Consider the following 15,420-nt stretch of genomic DNA (forward strand, 5'->3'; position numbering starts at 1 on the left):
GGTGCCTTTGTTGATTGTTCCGATCTTGAATACGTGCGCCTGCTCAGACCTGGGCCCGCGTCACAGTGGACCTAGTACAGTCTGCGCTTGCGCCACATATCCACCTTGCCATCGGCTTCACGGACTCTTGTGCGCATGCGCCTGCTATGGACGTAGTGGCGTCGGTGCACAGACGTCACTCTGTCTTTGTGCGCGTGCGCCCAAGTCAAAGATGGCGCTGGCGGCCGCGATGTGCGGCGTCTAGGAACACAGCTGCTCTTAACCAGGTAATCTTATTGTAAATTTTAATTGGTCCTCTCTAGTATAAATTACTTTCCCAGCCAAGACCCAGATACTCCCTGACGAAGCGGGTAGCGAAACGGCGTAGGGGTTGTGGGTGATCCTCCCTGTGAGTATGACGCGGTGATCGTGGATGTCTTGTGGGAGCCTGGTTTTAACATATTTCTTTCCCCTTAGTGGGAAAGGTTTACATTACTGCCTCCAGGCTTCCAGGCTCTCATAGTACACCTTCGTGATCATATATCCACGATGTCTCCTTTCTCCTAGTTTTAATTATGTTTAATTTTTTGCCTCTTTCATGTATGCACATTGTGACAGTGATTCTACTGCCTTATATGCTTCACTAATAATGGCAATGTTCTAGGAGCCTTTTATATTGGATCCTCATATATATCTTTCTGGCTATTGCTGATCTCACTATTTATGTTTTTTTTTTTTTATTATTATTATTACTTGTCTACTAAAATTTGTTACTTCATTTATTTTTTGTTTGGTGCAATTTTTGATAGGAGATTGTAATAAAATACAGGGCGTATGGTCGCCATTTCAGCAGCAAAATACGTCCCACAAATTATGCAATTTTTTTCCCACTGACTAATAATTGCAGCCACACACAAAAGGACTCAAAGTACTCACTTTTGAACCCATTCAGGTCAGCTTGGTTAAAAAAAAAAAAAAAAAAAAAAAAAAAAATAAATTATTTTTTTAAACCCAGACGAACCCTAAACGGGTCAGAGTAGAACGACAGTGTGACCCTAGCCTTACATGTAAGCCCACACTGGTGCTTTGCAGGCTCCTAACTTCTGGAAATGGCTCCAAGCTCTGTGAAGATTTATCCAGGTGTGTACTGTAGTACATTAACAAGTGATTACCAATATGTTTATGTCCCATGATTCTCAACCTTACCTGGTAGTAGGGATGTAAAAAAGCATCTGGACATCCAGATAAAGCCATCTGTGTATTAATATCAGTCTTAATACCTGTGCAGACACCTATGAGAGAAAAAAAAATGTACATTATAAAAAGGATTCAAAAAGTTAGTTTCAATGTAAATTTTAAAAAAAGGTATACGAAGTCAAAGCAACTCCCATTACAGTAACAAATTAAGCTGAAGAATTTTCAGTCTGTCATTTAATAAACACCTTTACTTTTAATGGATACAAATCTATACTGGGCATGCGATTGGTACGCCTCTCATTAATGTGCTCTTACAATGCCAAAACCAGTTGTGGATCACAATGAATAAGATAGATTTTTTTTTTTTCTTAAAATTCAATAAAATGTATTTCTTCCCTGTTAAGACATATATGTGTGTTGAAAGTGAAACTAGCCATCTTTAAATTGGGTGAGTCAATAAAAATGTAACATTATTGCACATTACAATAAGTACAATGCAAGGAGCATACAAATCAGTTTGATCATAAAGCTATGTATTCCAGCCCGCACACAGCGTTCAGAGTAAAACTTCCGGACGATACAAGCGGAGCTCCGGAAGGCAGGGTATTGGAGAACCCCTTTAAGCAATGAACAGGACCAGAAAGTATTTAATATAGAACCCTTGCTTTCACATAAACACCAGCTGTTACTAGAACACGAGAGGGAACATACTAGGTTATTTATCTTTGAAATAATGCGCTTTCACCCTCCAAACATGGCTTGGTTACTTCTGACTTAAAGCGTACCCGTCAGATCCAAACCAAAAAAAAAAAAAATGTTATTTAATAGATCACTCAGTTCCTAATCCTGACCATGTACATCAAATTTGTGTGTCTGGCATCTTTAGTGAGCTAAATAAAAAAAAAATAGTCCGAATTCCTCTCAGAGGGAGGCCTCATTGTACAGTTCGCCGCCCCCTCCCTCAGTATGCTGTCTGAGCACATGTCCCCTAGCGTTTGCAAACCTACAATTCCCAGCTTGTCCTCACTGACAGTAGCAGGACAAGCTGATTTTTCCTCCAGCTACGAGCCCTGTGCTAACACCTGTTAAGGAAGTGTGTCCATGACGTAGGTGATGACGCATGGACACAGCAGGACTAGTATGTGTCCAAGCAGGCGGGGGAGGGGGGCATTTTCTAATGAAAGCAATTGCAAAACCTATTGGTTTTGCATGCTTTACAACATATCAAACGTTTTTGTATCCAACAGTGCCCATTTAACCTCTTGAGGATGCAGGGCGTATGCCCTGCATCCCCGATCCTCAACCCCTTCCCAACCTATGACATACCTGTACGTCATGGGTGGCAAGGTGTTCCCGACCCATGACATACAGGTACGTCATGAACATTACTGCCGCTACTCGCGGCATCCCGCAGCGCCCGGAAAGATGGTGGCTATCACTGATAGCCTGCCATCTTACCGTGCGACCACGGGGGGGTTTCATCTCACTGCTGCCTCAGAGTTTCAAAACTGCAACTCCCAGCATGCCCAGACAGCCTTTGGCTTTCTGGGCATGCTGGGAGTTGTAGTTTTGCAACATCTGGAGGCCCACAGCTAGTATAAAAATAAAAATCATACGTAGTACCGCCGAGTGTGTAAATGACCGAACTATTAAAATATAAGGGTAGCTAAACCACACAGTAGATGGCGTACACGTCAAATTAAATACCAAACTTCAAAATTGTGCCAAAGTAAAGTCCAAAAATGGTACTGAAAAACTACCGACCTACGGAGAAAAAAAAAAAAAAAGTTTAACGGTCAGAAGAGGTAGGGGCCCTCCTGCTGTCCTGTAAGCTGTTCGGGATGCCGCGATTTCGCCACGGATATCCCGAACAGCCCACTGAGCTAACCGGCATGGTTTCAGTTTCACTTTAGACGCGGCGTTCAACTTTGAACGGTACAGCGATCAATGCCCCGCTCTGTTGGCCACGGGGCATTGTTAGAGGCCGGGCCCGAGCCGCCGTGGCCCGTGTTATAGATTGGGAGCGGACACATGACGTTCCAGTACGTCATGTGTCCTTAAGGGGTTAAGCATTAATAACTCTGGGATGCTTTTACTTTTCATTCTGATTCAGAGATTGTTTTTTCGTGACATATTCTACTTTATGCTAGTGGTAAAATTCTGTCGATAATTGCATAATTTCTTGGTGAAAAATTCCAAAATGTGATGAAATTATTTTATTTAAATGTTCCATTTTTTTTTTTTTTTTTTTTTTTTACTTTGAAGCTCTCTGCTTATAAAAGGAAAATGGACATTCCAAATAAGTTATATATTGATTCACATATACAATGTCTACTTTATGTTTGCATCATAAAAGTGCATTTTTGGTCACTTTTTATATCATGAAAAAATGTCAACATTTTGGACCTGGAATTTTTTTGCGCGTACACCATTGACCGTGCGGTTTAATTAACGATATATTTTTATAATTCGGACATACCATATATGTTTATTTTTACACTTTTTTTTAATGGGAAAGGGGGGGGGGGGGGGGGATTCAAACTTTTAATAGGGAAGAGGTTAAATGATCTTTATTCACTTTTTTATTCCACTTTTTTTGCAGTGTTATAGCTCCCATAGGGACCCCATAGGGACTACAATACATTGATCATGATCACTGGTTTCTCATAGGAAACCAGTGATCGATGATTCTGCCCATTGACTGCTCATGCCTGGATCTCAGGCACTGAACAGTCATTCGGCGATAGGGATCCTCCAGCTGTCCTGTAAGCTGTTCGGGATGCTGCGATTTCGCCGCGGCTATCCCGAACAGCTCCCTGAGCCAACCGGCAAGCTTTCACTTTCAACCAGGCATTCAACTTTGAAGGCTACGACTAAAAGGTTAAAATCGCGCGGCACCGCGATGCCGCGCGCTATTAGCCACGGGCCCGACCCGCTATGACGTTATAGATCGGGAGCGGACACATGACGTGCCGGTACGTCATGTGTCCTTAAGGAGTTAAGCTGTATAATAGAAAAACTTTTAAGCAAATTAGTGCATTTAAAATCCCTCTATTTTGCTGACCGATAACTTTCATTTTTCCATATAAGCAGCGGTATGAGGGTTAATTTTTGAGCCATGATCTGTAAATTTCTTGATACCACATTTGCATACATATAACATTTTATTTCAAATAAAATTGATTAAAAGTTTAGAAAAAGCAGCAATTTTGGACTTTTGACATTCACCATACGAGATAACATTACATTTTAATAGTTCGGATATTTACGCACACGAAGATACCAAATCTTTGTTTTTTTTAAACATTTTTGGGGGTAAAATGGGGGGGGGGGAAATGACTTTTATTGGAGGAGGGAATTTTTCACTTTTTTACACTTTAATAGCAATTCTTCAATTGCTAATACTTTTCAGTGCTATGCATAGGGCATAGCACTGATCAGTGAGCTTCTGCTCTGGTCTGCTTGATCTCAGACAGGAGCAAGAGACCCGTGGAAGGCAGCGTCTTCCGTTCTGGAAGATCAGATCTCTCTGTATTGATCATGGCATCTGATGGGTTAATGGCAGACATCCGCGCGATCTCTGACGTCGACCAGTACCGGCGGGTCCCTGTCAGCAGCCGAGACATGCCACGCATGACCCAAGCATCATGTATGGGACGTAAATGTACGTCCTGGTGCGTTGAGTACCACCGCACCAGGACGTACATTTCCGTCCTGCGTCGCTAAGGGGTTAAAGAGAAACTGTCAGCCTGCTCACCCACACTAAACTCAATACACTGGGTTATAGTGTGGGTGAACAGGAATCTAACGAGTGGTCACTTATTTTGGTCTCCTGGCTGCATAGATATTTGCTTGTAAAGTTCGGGTATTTCATCCATGACTAGCGCTTCTAAGGCGTTGCCCCCGCCGTCTGGCAGCTTCTGCCTCCCGAGTGAAGGTCCTATGCCCGCCCCCACTATTAGCATATTTACCATCTTCAACTCCACGTCCTAGTGATGTGGAGTCATAGTCACGTGAGCGCAGCGCTCTGTCTGCAGAGCGCGTGCGCCGAAAGATTTCAAACAGCTCACATCCTGTTGACGTGAGCTCTGCTTAAGGAGAGCGCTCCGCTGGTTGAATTCTTCTGGCGCATGCGCTCTGAAGACAGAGCTCTGCACTCACGTGACCTGTGACTCCACATCACTAGGACGTGGAGTTGAAGATAAATAATATGCTAATAGTGGGGACGGGCTTAGGACCTTCACTCGGGAGGCAGGGGCGGCAGGGGCAACGCCTTCACAGCGCTAGTCATCGATAAAATACCGGAACTTTACAAGCAAATATTAGGGATCAACCGATTATCGGTTTGTCCGATATTCACGATTTTGGGCATTATCGGTATTGGCAATTACCTTGCACATATGCCGATAATTCCCTGACCGCTTTAAATCATTGATCTGGGGAGCGGGGGGGGGGGGAAATAGCCAATAACTTATACCGGAATATAGGTATAAATTATCGGCTATTGGCCTGAAAGGTCGCAGATCATCATCGGTAGCCCTAAAAAACAAAAACATAACTAAATAAATCGATATTGGTCGATCTCTAGCAAATATCTCTGCAGCCAGTGGACAAAAAAAAAAAAAAAAAAAGTGACCCCTCGTTAGAATCCTGTTCACCCACACTATAACCCAGTGTATTGGGTTTAGTGTGGGTGAACAGACTGACCGCTTTTCTTTAATGCCAAAATTGGCTGAGTCCTTAAAGGGTTAAAAATGCCTTGAAAAATAACCAAATCTGGTTTCTAAGGGAAACTATCAAAACCTGTGCAGAGGAAAAGTTGATCAAAGTTTTTTGGGGGCAGGCTGGGGACTGTAGTGCAATATAAGTTTTCAGTTGATTACCACTTTAAGGCTGGGTTCACACTACGTTTTCTCCCATACGGGAGCGCATACGGCAAGGGGGAGCTAAAACCTCGCGCTCCCGTATGCCTTCGTATGCGCTCCCGTGTGTCATTCATTTCAATGAGCCGGCCGGAGTGAAACGTTCTGTCGGCTCATTTTTGCGCCGTATGCGCTTTTACAACCGGACCTAAAACTGTCAACCATGGTTTGAGGTCCGGTTGTAAAAGCGCATACGGCGCAAAAATGAGCCGACCGAACGTTTCACTTCGGCCGGCTCATTGAAATGAATGACATACGGGAGCGCATACAAAGGCATACGGGAGCGCGAGGTTTTAGCTCCCCCATGCCGTATGAGCTCCCGTTTGGGAGAAAATGTAGTGTGAACCCAGCCTAAATTGGGCAGCAAATCATAAGGATGTATTAATGTAAAAACCAAGTACATACATCCTTTACAAATGTTATATTGGCAAGCATATGCTTTGAAAAGTGAAAATAAGCACCAGCTCATTTTCCCTCACTAAACTGCTGTCCTGGGTCAACCACCACAAAAAAGTGCTGGAGTTCACTCTCTTCCCGACTCAGCAGTCTTAATATAGTAAAGTTATTTTTAGATTCAGCACAGCAAGTAGCTAAATGGTGTTCTGAACTGTGGAAGGCAGAGAATTACAAACTGCTCCTGGAATTTTAGTATTTACATGACCAAGTTCAACACACATGACTCCACCACTTTTTATGTCTTCCACTACTGACTCTGGACTGAAACGCTAATTCATAAAATTATTTTGCTATGGACATCGTAGGGTGCATTCACATTACGTTTTTGGGGGATACGGCAGCCACACCCCATTTACATGAGCCGAATGGCATCAGTGACTTCGGTTGGCTAATTTTTGGGGATTTTGTGCATTAATCTGTCCCATGTGAGGTAGTATTTTCCAGATGCAGATATTTGGCACTTATTTTTTTAAATATATTTTTATTAACTTTTCCAAAAATTGTACAAGCCAAAGTCCATAAATGGACGGAACAGTATGACACAAAGGCGTAAACATCCAATAAACCTCGCACAGTATCAAATCTACCCCCCACCCCCACCACCCTCAAGCATACGTAGCCCTTTCCCATGAAGCAACAAATCACGTGAGGCGGACAAAAAGAATACTCACAGTTATGAAGAAGCGCAGCATGCCTATTCGACCCCCAAGAAACCAAGGGATAGGTGTGGCTAATTCCCACTGTCGTCTAATCGTAACCTACCTAATTCACCTGAAACCTCTAGTCAAATACCGCGTCGTGTCTTTAGAGATGACATTGTACGGGTTATGACGATATTTAGAGAGGAAAGTCTCAAAAGTTCTCTACTTCTTAAACCCTTTGGTGGACTTCTACCGACCTACCCAACAGATAATGTTTCACCTGCATCAAGACCTCCGGTATGGATGGAACCAAAGCTTCCAACCAATGCGCCTCTTAGCTACCAATACGAATGTGTGTATCAGCAATGTCATATTCGTATTCTCCGGTGGAATGTGTAATAAGAGCATAGGTACATCAAAAGGGTAATTGAATTTGCAAATGACTGTTAATGTAGGAAAGTAAAGCCAGCCAGAATTCCTCGCTCTTAGGACAGGTAAGTAACCCATGCAGGAGGCAAGTCCGGAAGGCCCCACACTGCGGGCAATGTTATATTCTATCAGGGTGTTGGGGAGTGCAGGGGAACAAGAAGCCATATGTGGCGTGATGTATGATACAGAATTTGGTTTCTCTCCAAGTTTTGCTTATCACTGCTTTACAAACTTTTTGCACCCTTCCAATATGGGTAGAGTCAACTCGGACATATTCAACTTGTCCTCCCAGTAACTGAACAAACGTACATGCAAGGTATCACTACCCTCTCTCTTCACACGCTTATATAATAAAGACAAGGAATGATAAGCGGAACTTGAGATCAAAGGGTCAAAAAGATGTTGAGGCATGGTCCCTGGTCAAATCAGTGAGCCTAGATTTAAGGAAGTTATTTACTTGACAGTATGGGAGGTAGTGACCGTTCGATATGCCAAACTCACTTCGCAGTTCGGAAAATGTGAGGTAACGAGCTTCCACACTATGTAACAACTGACCAGCTATTGATATTCTCTCGCCACACCCGGTACATCTTATTATCCCGACCCTGAGGGAGCTCTGGGTGTCCCCACAGTTCCATATGTTTGCTAATAGTGAATGGCCGAGACATAGCTGCTCTACAGGCTTTCCAAGCCACTACGGTGTCTCTCAGAATTACGCTGGAACGACCCTCTCTGGGGAAGGCTCCGAACCTGGTATGTAGCAAAGCCGACAAATCCCAAGGTTCTAACAAAGCCATCTCCAGAGCAGTATTAGAAAATGAGTCACTACCTCTCAGCCAAACACCACCATGACGATAGAGACAAACTAAATTATAGTGTCGGACATCAGGGAAGTTAACTCCCCCCTTATCTTTAGGCAACATCACTTTCTCAGCGCTATCCTGGGGCGTTTATTGGCCCAAATAAGTTTGGTGAATGAAGAATTGAGAAGGTTAACATCCTGATGTTAATTAGTAGTACTGGGATCGTTTGAAGAGGGTACAATAATTTGGAAAACCTGAGCATCTTAACCAGATGGCAGCAGGCTAACAGGAAGCGGGAGATTCACTCATCTGCGCAATTCGTTCACTATCTTCGTAATAAGGGGGGTAAAATTGAGACTGTACAGGGAAGTGGGAGCCCTGCCATCCCAAATCCCTAAGTATTTCACCATTGAGGAGGTCAACTTAAGCTCGAGTGGGAAGTCAGATGCAGCAAGACGTGGGGCACCAGGGGATAAGTCCAGCAGCGCACTCTTACTAACATTCACTCTATACCCTGAGGAGAGTCCAAAATCAGCGAGCTGCTGAAATACCAAAGGGACATCTCTAACAGGCTGCTCTAAAAATAATAAGTCATCGGCAAAGAGAGCATGCCCCACCCGGATATCACCCACCCCTTATCCCCTGAATGTCTACATCATTTGCCAAAACCCTAGAGAGGTTCAATTGCCAAATTGAAAAGCAACGGGGAGAGAGGACACCCCTGTCTCCTACCTTTTTGCGGGGCGAACGGGGAGGATAAAAACCCTGTCGTAGCTATTGTAGCTAGGGGTGTGGAGTACAGAGCATTCAGGTAAGTATAAAAGGGGCCCTGAAAACCCACATGCCTCAATACCCGCCATAGCCAATCCCACTTGACATAGTCAAAGGCCTTTTCAGCATCTATTGATATTAAGGCCGGGGAAGTGTGGTGAGACAGACGCATATGGATTTCATCTAAGATAGTAATAACTTTTTGTAGATTAGTGACCTGCCTGGGAGAAATTAAACGGGGCAGTACAGAAGCCAATTGGTCGGCAAGAATTTGACATTATCTTAATGTCGACATTTATCAACAAGATCGGACGGTATCCATCAGGCGTAAGGTGATCTTTCCCAGGTTTGGGAAGCACCCTGATGTGAGCCGTATTCATGGATTCAGGAATAGGGGTCCCCTGCAGGTAGGCATTATACAATGGAAGCAATGCAGAGGACAACTCGTCAGAAAGGATTTTGTAAAAGTCCCTGGTAAAACCATCCGGTCCGGGGGCTTTACTCCCCATTAGCTTTTTAATCCCCTCCTTCCAGTTACTATCTGTGATCGGAGCGTTTAAAAGCGCAAGCTCATCATCAGACAGTGTCGGAAGATGAGCAGCCCCAATCCAATCTACAGAGGGAATTTGAGTGTCAGGTGTCTGCGAGTAAAGGTCTTGGAAGTAGGAGCGAAGAATATCAGAAATGTGTTTCGGGTCCCTGTGGCAGCAGCCATTAACATCCTTCATCATTGATATATGAGAACGAGGGAGAGCACCCTTGACAAAACGAGCCAAGAGGCACCCGGGTTTATTCCCAAATCTGAACAAGGAGGCATCATATTGGGTACGTGAGAATGCCTCCTTTTCCAACCATACCAAATATGCAGACTTGGCCAGGGACCATGCTTCCTTATTCTGAGATGTGGGCGAGTCTGAAACAGAAGTGTACGCCTGTTTAAGAGCCGAACCATGTCGCAGCAGTTGTGCAGTGACCTTTTTTTTCAAAGACTTAGTATACGCCAGTATGCGACCTCGTAAAACCGCCTTAGCAGCTTCCCAGAAAAGTTGTGGGATAGATTTGTGGGCCTCATTAGTAGAGATCTAAAACCGTCGTCTCTTGCTATCCCGATGGAAATCTCCAAATGTAGTCCGTACCCCTTGGTAATAAATCAGTCAAGTGTAGAGAAAAAGGGGAATGGTCCGATATCACCATGTCTTCAATAGATACTCCGTGCACCCGAGACAATAGAGAAGTGGGCGAGAACACGTAATCTATTCTCGACCAGGACTCGTGGGCATGAGAGTAATCGCTAAAATCCCTAGCTTCCGGGTGGAGCGTGTGCCAAACATCAGTCATTCCCACCTGTAGGGCCCAATCCGCCAGATAATCATCCTAAGGCCTATGCGCAGGGTTAAGGAGTCTGCCACTCCTCCTGTCTTCCTTCGGGTCCATGACCAAATTGAAGTCCCCCACTACCACTTTAGTCTGAATCCCACTCCCCAGTATCCAGTGCGTCAAGTCAAAAAAAAGTCATCTAGTAAGTTCGGGCCATAAACATTAATCACCTCAAGTTCCTCTGCTGCTGTTCTCACATGCACCGAACAGATGCGACCGTTCGAGTCATGCGAGGAGGCCAGCACCTCCCCCTGAAAAGATTTACTAATAAGAATGAGTACCCCAGCCCTCTTATTCACCGAGGGAGAACCAACTACTTGACCAACCCACCATTTAGCCATCCTATCATAGTCTTGCTCTTCCAAGTGGGTTTCCTGGAAGAGGGCTATATCTACCGACAGGCGTTTCAGGTGTCGAAGCCCCCAACCTGACTCCCCCCCCCCCAAAAAAAAAAAAAAAAAAAACAACTCAGCCTCTCCCCCCTCCCCACCATTGGAAGAAACATCAGATCAAATCCCCCATCTGAGGCTCGTCGTTCCTCAAGGACTCCCTCTGTAATGAAAAGACAGATCCGGTTATAGTGGTAGCCCAGTAGCAGACACCCCCTATCCAACCTCTCCACCTAGGGCGTCGTGTCTCCCTACAGAGTGCCAGATGAATGTGAAACTAAGGAAGGAGACCCATCTAAATGCCAGTCTACACCCAAAGAATGAGAGCATTTGGAATATGTATTCCGCTCCCCTGCTGGAACACAAGCAGAAAGAGCGCTACAGTCAAGTCGGGAACCCTTACCTAATGGATAAATGTGTTTAGTAGACAGTGGGGACATCCCATGTGCCCTGCAGTAACATTGAATCTTTTTTTTTTTTTTTGTATAAAGAAAGCATGTGTGTTGCCTGCATCATCTGCTCTGGCCAGGCCTGACAAGAAGAGGCCAGAGCAGTGGAACAGCACAGGAACTGGCACAGAGAGGCAGTGTTGGGACAGGTAAGTAAATATGTGGGGCCGGGCCATCGGTGCCAGAAAAGTCAAAGTGAAAGGGAGGGGGGAAATGAATGCTGCAGGGGGTCTTGAGAGGAGGGTGGGAGATGAATGCTGCAGCAGTCTTGGGGTGAGGGGGAGATTAATCCTGCAGGGGTGGGATTCTGACAGAGGAAACAGTTTCTGGCAGTGTTATATTAGGGGTCATGTTGTCTTGCAAGGTTATAATGATTGTTCTACAGAGGATGAGGATCTGCTAACAAAGTAACCAATGATGTTTAGGCATCAGGCGTAAAGTAAAGACAGAGAAGACTTCTCCTGTGAGTCATTATACAATTGTGTATTCTCCTGAAGGTGCCATCAGAGCTGGAGTCTCTTGTAATTTCTGCAGTGATTATGGGTGACACTGTACCCCAATCTGTAGCTGTCCAACTGTTACAATACTACAACTCCCATAATGCCTAAATCTTTGCATGCATGATGGGAGTTGTAGCGCCACTTAAACCTAGGCGATATTAGAGTAGAGTATGCAGCCCATTTTACTTTAACCCCTTAAGGACGGAGCCCATTTTCACCTCTAGGACGAAGCCCTTTTTTGCAAATCTGACCACTGTCACTTTAAACATAACTCTGGAATGCTTTTACTTATTCTGATTCTGAGATTGTTTTTTCGTGACATATTCTACTTTAACATAGTGGTAAATTTTTGTGGTAACTTGCATCCTTTCTTGGCGAAAAATCCCCAAATTTGATGAAAAAAAAATTAAAAATATTGCATATTTCTAACTTTGAAGCTCTCTGCTTGTAAGGAAAATGGATATTCCAAAGAATTTTTTTTTTTTTTGGATTCACATATACAATATGTCTACTTTATGATTGCATCATAAAATTGATGAGTTTTTACTTTAGGAAGACACCAGAGGGCTTCAAAGTTCAGCAGCAATTTTCCAATTTTTCACGACATTTTCAAACTCACAATTTTTCAGGGACCAGTTCACGTTTGAAGTGGATTTGAAGGGTCTTCATATTAGAAATACCCCATAAATGACCCCATTATAAAAACAGCACCCCCCAAAGTATTCAAAATTACATTCAGTAAGTGTTTTAACCCTTTAGGTGTTTCACAGGAATAGCAGCGAAGTGAAGGAGAAAATTCAAAATCTTAATTTTTTACACTAATGTTCTTGTAGACCTAATTTTTGAATTTTTACAAAGGGTAAAATGAGAAAATGTAATCTTATATGAGGTATGTGCTTACTCGAGAGAAATTGGGTTACACATACGTCTATGTAAAGTGTTCGGCGGGCACAGTAGAGGGCTCAGAAGCGAAGGAGGGACAAGGGGATTTTAGAGAGTACGTTTTTCTGAAATTGTTTTTTTTTTGGGGGGGGGGGGTGCGGGGCATGTCGCATTTAGGAAGCACCGATGGTGCCAGAACAGCATTAAAAAAAAATTTAAAAAAATATGGCATACCATTTTGGAAACTAGACCCCTTGAGGAACGTAACAAGGGATAAAGTGAGCCTTAATACCCAACAGGTGTTTCACGACTTTTGCATATGTAGAAAAAAAAAATTTCACTAAAATGTTGGTTTTCCCCCAAATTTCACATTTTTTAAAGGGTTAATAGCAGAAAAGACCCCCCAAAATTTGTAACCCCATCTCTTCTGAGTATGGAGGTACCCCATAAGTGGACCTGAAGTGCACTGCGGGCGAACTACAATGCTCAGAAGAGAAGCAGTTATATTTGGCTTTTGGAGAGCAAAAGAAAAACCACATGGCATACCATTTTGGAAACTAGACCCCACACAGAATGTAATGAGGGGTACAGTGAGCATTTACCCCCACTGGTGTCTATCAGATCTTTGGAACAGTGGGCTGTACAAAATTTTTCATTTTCACGGACCACTGTTCCAAAGATCCGTCAGACACCTGTGGGGTGTAAATTCTCACTGCACCCCTTATTACATTCCGTGAGGGGTGTAGTTTCCAAAATGGGGTCACATGTGGGTGTGTTTTTTTTTTTTTGCGTTTGCCAGAACCGCTGTAACAATCAGCCACCCCTGTGCAAATCACCTCAAATGTGCATGGCGCACTCTCCCTTCTGGGCCTTGGTGTGCGCCCCCAGAGCACTATGCGCCCACATATGGGGTATCTCCGTACTCGGGAGAAATTGTGTTACAAATTTTGGGGGGGCGTTTCTCCCTTTTACCTCTTGTGGAAAATGAAAAGTATAGGGCAACATCAGCATGTTAGTGTAAAAATGCTTTTTTTTTTTACACTAACATGCTGGTGTAGACCCCCAACTGTTCCTTTTCATAAGGGGTAAAAGGAGAAAAAGCCCCCCAAAATTTGTTAGGCAATTTCTCCAGAGTACGGCGATACCCCATATGTGACCCTATTCTGTTGCCTTGAAATACGACAGGGCTCCAAAGTGAGAGCGCCATGTGCATTTGAGGCCTGAATTACGGACTTGCATAGGGGTGGACATAGGGGTATTCTATGCCAGTGATTCCCAAACAGGGTGCCTCCAGCTGTTGTAAAACTCCCAGCATGCTTGGACAGTCAATTGCTGTCCAGAAATGCTGGGAGTTTTTGTTTTGCAACAGCTGGAGGCTCCATCTTAGAAACACTGCCGTACAATACGTTTTTCATTTGGGAAGGGGGGTGGTAGGGGGGGGGGGGGCAGTGTATGTGTGTATATGTAGTGTTTTACTCTTTATTTTTTGTTAGTGTAGTGTAGTGTTTTTAGGTTACAGTCACACTGGAGGCAGATTACACCGAGTCTCCCGCTAGGAGTTTGAGCTGCGGCGGAAAATTTGCCGCAGCTCAAATTTGTAGCGGGGAACTCACTGTAATCTGCCGCCAGTGTGAATGTAGCCTGTACATTCACATGGGAGGTGGGTCAAAACTACAACTCCCAGCATGCACTGACAGACCATGCATACTGGGAGTTGTAGTTTTGCAACAGCTGGAGGCACACTGGTTGGAAAACCTTGAGTTAGGTTCTATGACCTAACTCAGTATTTTCCAACCAGTGTGCCTCCAGCTGTTGCAAAACTACAACTCCCAGCATGTACTGATTGCGGAAGGGCATGCTGGGAGATGTAGTTATGCAACGGCTAGAGGCACGCAAGTACAACTCCCAGCATGCCAAGACAGCCTTATGCTGTTCCTGAATGCTGCGAGTTGTAGTTTTGCAAGATTTAGAGGGGTTCAGGTTGTAAATCACTGCCCAGTGGTCTCAAAACTGTGGCCCTCCAGATGTTGCAAAACTACAACTCGCAGCATGCCCAGACAGCAAACTGCTGTCTGGGCATGCTGAGAGTTGTAGTTTTGCAACATCTGGAGGGCTACAGTTTGAGACCACTTCGTGATCTACAACCTGAACCCCTCTAAATATTGCAAAACTACAAGTCCCAGCATGCCCACACAGCAAACAGCTGTCTGGGCATGCTGGGAGTTGTAGTTTTGCAACATCTGGAGGGCCACGGTTTAGAGACCACTGTAAACTGTGGCCCTGCGGATGTTGCTAGGCAACAACTCCCCTAGCAGGACCCGGAAGTATTGCTGCTGCCGCCGCACGTGGGGGAGGATAGAGCTCGGGGATCCGGGATCCAGGTAAGGGACCTTCGGCGCCGACCTTCCCTGGACAGTTCCCCCATTTTGCCCGGACACAGATAGGTGGGCAAAGCGGGGGAACCGAACTTTAACACCCCCCCCCCGGTCTGCTATCGGTCGGTCGCTCGGCCGACCAATGGCAGGGATAGGAGGGGTGGCACCCCTGCCACCGAATACCTATTCCTTCAGGGGGATCGAGGATCCCTCTTATTTTCCGGGTCACCAGTGACCTGAATGACCCGGA

The 15,420-nt window shown here is 44.6% G+C and overlaps 1 protein-coding gene across 12 annotated transcripts in view; it reads right to left on the minus strand.

Annotated features, from left to right (window-relative positions):
- The window catches only part of GRB10 (growth factor receptor bound protein 10), a 395,303-nt gene that overhangs the window by 307,968 nt on the left and 71,915 nt on the right, over window positions 1-15,420 (minus strand). For 11 of the 12 annotated variants that reach the window (XR_008844002.1, XM_056520328.1, XM_056520326.1 and 8 more), the window contains exon 2: window positions 1,186-1,271. Coding sequence is in view for 10 of the 12 variants with exons in the window: in XM_056520325.1 (XP_056376300.1) it covers window positions 1,186-1,271 (86 nt within the window). In the remaining 2 variants the exon portion in view is untranslated. Of the gene's footprint in view, window positions 1-1,185; window positions 1,272-15,420 lie in introns of those variants that run through there. The other variant, XM_056520333.1, reaches the window with a different exon arrangement.

Source organism: Hyla sarda, chromosome 5 (genome assembly GCF_029499605.1).
Source record: "Hyla sarda isolate aHylSar1 chromosome 5, aHylSar1.hap1, whole genome shotgun sequence".
In the NCBI taxonomy this organism is placed as follows: domain Eukaryota; kingdom Metazoa; phylum Chordata; class Amphibia; order Anura; family Hylidae; genus Hyla; species Hyla sarda.